Source organism: Nicotiana tabacum, chromosome 5 (assembly GCF_000715075.1).
Source record: "Nicotiana tabacum cultivar K326 chromosome 5, ASM71507v2, whole genome shotgun sequence".
Classification (NCBI taxonomy): Eukaryota; Viridiplantae; Streptophyta; class Magnoliopsida; order Solanales; family Solanaceae; genus Nicotiana; species Nicotiana tabacum.
The window spans coordinates 85,054,702-85,061,141 of record NC_134084.1 but is presented as its reverse complement, the minus strand read 5'-3'; the positions used below and the strand labels follow the sequence as shown (position 1 = coordinate 85,061,141).

The 6,440-nt window shown below is 33.5% G+C and overlaps 1 protein-coding gene across 1 annotated transcript; it reads right to left on the bottom strand.

Annotated features, from left to right (window-relative positions):
* Positions 1-1,176: 1,176 nt before the first annotated feature.
* LOC107812858 (chaperone protein dnaJ 6-like) lies at positions 1,177-6,098 on the bottom strand. The gene is made up of 8 exons (XM_016638031.2): positions 5,841-6,098; positions 3,550-3,648; positions 3,349-3,450; positions 2,406-2,462; positions 2,215-2,321; positions 2,045-2,127; positions 1,596-1,686; positions 1,177-1,521 (listed from the first exon to the last, which is right to left on the bottom strand). The coding sequence occupies exons 1-8, from the start codon at positions 5,961-5,963 to the stop codon at positions 1,326-1,328; spliced, it is 858 nt and encodes a 285-aa protein (XP_016493517.1). The 5' UTR covers positions 5,964-6,098; the 3' UTR covers positions 1,177-1,325.
* Between the last annotated feature and the right edge of the window lie 342 nt (positions 6,099-6,440).

The following is a 6,440-nucleotide window of genomic DNA, read 5'->3' as shown; positions in this document are numbered from 1 at the left end:
CATCACGGTCCCGATGGTGAGAATTCCGGATCGTGACAGATAGGAACTGGGGAAGAAATAAAAAGTACACGAACATGTTATGGAATATGGAGTAAGAAAATATGAGAAAGAACATACGAAAATAGTTGGTTTTAGAACAAAGTCTATTTCACGTTCAACATTTTCTTTGTTATAAATTGAATATACTTAACACAATCATGTAAAACAAATTATTTTCTCATTCAAAATAAAGTTTTTATTCATTGGTTTTATCAGACATTATTTTAAAAATACATTGAATAATTAGAACAAATATAAATATTTAAGAGTACAAAAGAGAGAACAAAAAAGCGATTGACAATAGTGAATAAAAATAAGATTCAAAAGAAAAATGTCAGGTAAAAAATTTTATTCTTTGAAAATAGAATACTTAGTAGATAAAATTATAATTGCGATTAAAAGTATAAAAAATTATGATGAGCTAATATTAAGAATTTTAATAACAAAAAATAAGTTATTACCTTTAATGCTGAGAAAAAATAATCAAGTCTTTAAATTAAGTTACCTTTAATGTTGAGAACAAATAATTAAATCTTTAAATTAACTAATTCGCAGAAAAAGTTAAATTTAATTCTTTTTCAAATTCATCACATAACTAAAATTATTTTTCAGTTAACTAAACTCTTAGCATCTAAGGACTTTTGTGGTGCAAGATTTTTTCTGTTTTGAGCTCAATTATATTATTTAATACTCTATTTTGTTCCAAAAAGAATAACACTATTTCTTTTTTAATTCATTTAAAAAAATACTTTTCTAAATTTGAAAACAATTTAACATGAATATTTTATTTTACTTTTAATGACAAACTTTTATAGCCATTCAAATATTATGGTATGTACAAGATTATAAGTTTCAAAAGTTTTCTTTTCTTACTTTCTTAAACTTTGATCCAGTAAAAACTAAATTAAAGCAGATGGATAATATTAATCTAATTCTTTAAAGCTATGTATTCATTGATACGGTACCTTAAGCTAGTTAACCAAAAAACTCCAACAAAAGTGTAACAAACACCGCCTCCTGTCATAAATTTCTCCAGCAAATCAAGAAGCAATTCAGGTTTGTATTACCAGTTTTTAACAGATAACAATTCAAGACATGATGTAGTTAAAATAAACAAAAGGATGCACGATATCACTCTTTCACACAATATACACCAAGAAATATAATTTAAAAAAAGCATTTAAAATCCTTGCAGAAAGATGCACAACCTAATACATAGTGCTCAGCCACAAGAAAACAGCATAAACAAATTCGTGCAGCATGGTGTAGGTTGCAATACATTACAGTTACTTTCGCTTAGATTGCTTCCTACTCTCCAGTTTTCTGCGAGCAGCTTCAAATTCTTCCTCGCTTGGCTCTGTCGTAGATGGATCCCCGCCATATTTGCTAACCAAAGATGAGAACATAGAATTCATTTTGCCTCTCCGCTCATTTTGCCGCTGAGATATAATGGCATATAAATCCTCTGGTTCTTTCTTTGATCTGCAATGTTCCAAGTTCTCTAGTTAGGATATAGCACTTTCAGTTAATGATGCACAATGTAAACGATGACTCACTTTTGCCTCCGTCTCAATGGGCTTGTAGGCGGTTTTGTTTCAGACACTTCCTTTTCCCATTTCTCATATGCTTTGGTTGACTTTATCTCCCCTATCAAAGTAAAATATAAGGTGTGACTTTCCAGAGAAGAAAGAGAACTCCTATGAGGGAGGGAGGATTTTGTGCCAACCACAACAAAAACTATTGTTAAAACGAAAAAATTATTGGAATATTTATGCAGCAAAACAGATGGTTAAGCAGTGTGTTGAAAGTCACACGACATTTATCAAACAACATCTTTATTCCCTAATTGTAAGGGCATCATAGAGGACAAATTGATATTTACTGATCCTTGAAATTTATTTTATCTACATAAGTTGGATCTCCATGACATACTTAATATGATGGCAGCTTCAAGAAAAAATAATTTGACAAAAGAAAGGTCATCCAGACAGAAATCAAACTCTACCTGCTGATATAGCCTCATCCAGAATATCTTTGAAGCGGTGTGAATCTAATTTGGGATCAGAGCAAATCATGGAGCAAAAGAGCCTGCAAAAGAACAACAATTAGGTGGCAACCTAGAAATCACAGCATTAAACAGGAAAGAGCGCACTATTTCCGGCTTTCTGCTGATACCTCTTCATTTTACCCTTATACTTCTTGTATAAATCAATCAAGTCCTTCCTCTCCGACTCAGATCCTCTATAATTTGCTTCAAACTTTTCAATATCAGCCTCGGTAATCTGCAAAAAAACATGTGTAGGTTCCTCCAATGTTAAGAGTGTCTACTACTCAATTAATAGAGTGGAGCAATCGTTTACTGTTACCTTTGGATGCATAGCTCGGAAAAACTCCTTCAAGTTTTCAACATCTCCTGCCAGGTCCTGTTAGTAGGCAGATGATAATATGAAAACCTTACTTTTCAGATAGGTGTAAGTGAGTTGCTCCCAGATAGCACTTTAGCCAAAAAGAACATTCTATTCTCTAATACACGTAAATAAGGTTGTTTAGAGATCTCCACAGTTTTTAGAGTCACAATATGTAAATTTTTTATATCAAGAAGAGTCAGACATCAGTTAGACTTGTCTGCAAGAACCAAAAAATATACAACCTGGGTAAACATAAAAGACACCATACGTGCGTGTCTACTGGAACATTAAATTTGACGCACATAGAGAAGTGTTGATTTACTTCCCTAAGGGAAGATGGTCATCCTTATCCTTGTTGTTTGGTGTACCTTTTCTTTCTTTCTTTTCTTTTGGTATACCTTTAAAGGAAGTTAAAGGTATTTCCTTACTCCTTTCCTTCCCTAACCAGGAGGAGCCACACACCCTTCCACTTACCATTTCTTTCACTACCTAGAAAAGAAATGTCAAATAGCACTGCATTACCTCCTTTTATTCACCTCCACTTGCCCCTCTTTACACCTCAACCAAAGTAGGTTATGACAAAGAATTTGGTTCGATATATTAGTTTCTAGACAAAATTGTATGAAGGTTAAATTTCAGTTTTACTCTTAGCAAAGAGCGGGTCAGCCAATCCCAACCCAACAGTCACCTTCGGAATCTGTTACATTACAGTAATGAGATTTTGGCTCATTATCTTAACAATGAAATAATCTTTTCCTATGTTGCACCATCATATGCAATAAACATAACTAAAAGTTCCAATATACTGACGATGCTCAAAATTTCTTAAATATTAGTATAAGAGTTTGCAAGGCTCACAGGAAAAAAAAAAAAAAAAAGGAATCACAGTGATACCACTCACATCATCATCAACACAGCCAGTTTGATCATAAAGTGCTCGTTTCTCCTCATCACCTAGAATTGCTATCACCTTTTGCAGTTGTTGAAATTTCTCTTTTGCTTCCTATAGAAAGTAAATTAAGATTACTCGTCTTTCAGATGGCTAACGTAAACAGCAAAGTGAGGTAAACCATGCTTAATCATTATGTGGACAGTCATTTACCTCATCATCCGGATTCTTATCGGGATGGAGCCGCAGAGCCAACTTGTAATATGCCTTTTTTATTTCCTGATGGGATGCTATTCTTTCGACCCCAAGAATCTACAAAGATGATGCCTTGTTAGTATTACTGCTCTTCCTTGAATAAGTACACCAAAAGGATCAGTAACTTAACACAAAAAGAAATGCATGCACTTAGTTTGCAGAAAGATCTTCCAAACCATTATTCCATAGGCCCGTGAAAATTTTATTTCTATGGCTTCATTAGTAAGCACATCCCATGCCTCAGACAATTTAGCACTCTTTCTACAGCTACACATGCCAATATTTACACATATATAGCAGGAACTTATCCTATAATTTTCCAATCAAATTAACAACATATGTATTACTTCTCGACAATACTTTAAAGCAATCGCAATTAATACACCCCATATCCAACAAGATATCCTAAATTTGCAGTTTGTACACAAAACACAATAAAATAAGTCACTAGCCGCTGCTCATTCATTACACAGAGCTATGGCTTCATTAGTCAGCACTTCACATGCTTCAGACAGTTCAACATTCTTTGTACAGCTATGAAGAACTCAACTTGGCAGGATCCATGCACATACAACAAATGCATGCATGTACATATTCAGAGAGTAAGTTTATCCTAGAATCGACCAGTTATCCTAGAATCGACCAGTCTAATTTGTATTCATAGATATTTCTTCTTGCATAATAAATCTCATAACCATCATTACTCTCCATAAGAAATTTGAAGCTTTTCACAACAAAACACATAAGTGACTCATTAGCCGGTCCCATCCAATACAACTACAAACTCAATGATCTTACAGGCAAAATATAGAGCACAGGTTGGCACTAATCTTCAGCGTTGCATTATATTAACCAACAATATAACAAAATCCTAGAGTATTAAATTGAAATGCATATATAAACAAAGGTGGACCTACTTTGGGGTTGGGGGGTCAGGGGAACCGTTAGCCTCGGCAAAAACCCTGTATATATGTTTTATATATATGTATATATACATTTAGGACTGTGTAAATAATTTATTAGACCCCCTTAATCACAAAAGCCCAGACTGGAGCACTGGTTAAGCTTGGCTGCTCAAGATTCCTTCCCTCACTTGTTGATCTGGTTCGAACCTAGCTCCTGCAACTAAGTTTAGTTTTCTTTTCTTTTCTCTTTCTTACTTTCTTGAATTCAACATAGTTTATACTTAGTATTCAACTAGTTTGTTTTTTCGTATTTTATCTTTCTTAATGTAATTATAGTTTATTTCTTGTACATATTTGTCTAATTTTTTCCGAATTCAATTATAGTTGAATTAGGACGTGTACTTAATAGTCAACTTAACTAATTTTACTTTAAAAAGCTCCTCCATCAAAATCAAATGCCTCAATCTCAGCTCCTATCTCCACAAATAAAAAGTACAAACCCTTCTACCTCCTTAGAATTGCTTTGACGAAGTAGCAGGCACAGTGGCGGATCCAACTTATAAGAAAGGGGTGTCAAATGACACCCCTTGACGGGAAAAATACACTGTGTATGTAGGTAAAAAAAAAAATTATATGTATATATATACTATGTATTGACTCCCCTTAATTTCCTAGTATGTTTACTTATTATATATTTTGACACCCTTAACAAAAATTCTGGCTCCGTCACTGCGCAGGCATATGTCGACTTCAACTCGACGACGACTGAGAGTTTGAAACTCTTTTTCAAATCTTTGACTACTAAACATACCCTTAATCTTGGTTTTATTTGAGTAAGTTTTTAATATTTTAAAAATTAGAACACCTTTTTGATCACTCCTTTTAAAATTTGAGAAAAACTATAAATTAGATGTTTGAAATAAAACCAAACGCCTTCCCTTCCCATAGCACGCATTTTGTAAAGAAATCTTTATGCTGAGTGTTTTCTCTTTCTTTAAAAGAGTTGCACGCCAAATTTTTTCGCCCCCGTAATTGATGCCCCCGTTACACTTAAATCCTAGGTCCACCTCTGGATATAAACCAAAACCATAAACAAATGCACAAATTTAAACACTAAGGAAAATTTCAGCATCTGCTACAAGCACATATAAACAGACATATGTCCTCTGATCAAACTATTTCGGGTGACCTTCTCTAATTATATATAGTTAGAAAGATGTATAAAGTTCTGTTTTTTCAGCTACAAACCCGCAATTACTTGACATAAAAAGCTAAATCCACCTACAAAATGTAACAAAATGCTTGAAATCAGGTAAGCGTAGAAAGAAAAAAAAATATAAGTACCTCATAAAGGCTCTTCTCATGTGACGAAGAACCGTTCACGTTCTCTTGATTTCCCTGCATTTCTACGTCTTCTTCTTCCGAATTCTCCACCGGAACCCTAGCCGTCTTCTTCCCCTTTCCCATACGTCAAACCTCAGAGATGCTTACACTACTTGTGCAAGTAAACGCGATTGAAAAATTAAAATAAAGACAATTTTGAATCTATTTAACAAATGAGGCATTTATAAAGGCGGAGGATTCCCGCCATATTGATCCTTGAGCTCTCCGAGTTCCCGCCAGGCACCATTTGATCGTTTCTGCAGTCCACTAGGGATTTATAGAGGGTCAGGATCTTGCCACGTAAGCTAGAGTGCAAGTACAATTTTTTTAATTTTTTTATTGGGTAATTAGTACTCCTACAACCTTTCTTTAAAAAGTAAATACCATTAAAAAGTTAAAATTAATTGTGATTTTACTAATATTTTAAAATAATTTAAATTCTCTTTAGTATAAAACCTTACATTTAGGCTTATAAATACAGTTTTCCATTCGAAGTAAAATTTTATTTATTGAAAATTACATATTACAAATCTTGCTGCTTCTTTTTTAGATGCAGTTATT

Coding starts and splice junctions, on each gene's coding strand:
- LOC107812858 (XM_016638031.2), bottom strand. CDS start 5,963: ATGGGAAAGGGGAAGAAGACGGCTAGGGTTCCGGTGGAGAATTCGGAA. Junction 3,649..5,840: donor ATGAGAAGAGCCTTTATGAG/GTACTTATATTT, acceptor TCATCTTTGTAG/ATTCTTGGGGTCGAAAGAAT. Junction 2,322..2,405: donor TCCGAGCTATGCATCCAAAG/GTAACAGTAAAC, acceptor GTTTTTTTGCAG/ATTACCGAGGCTGATATTGA.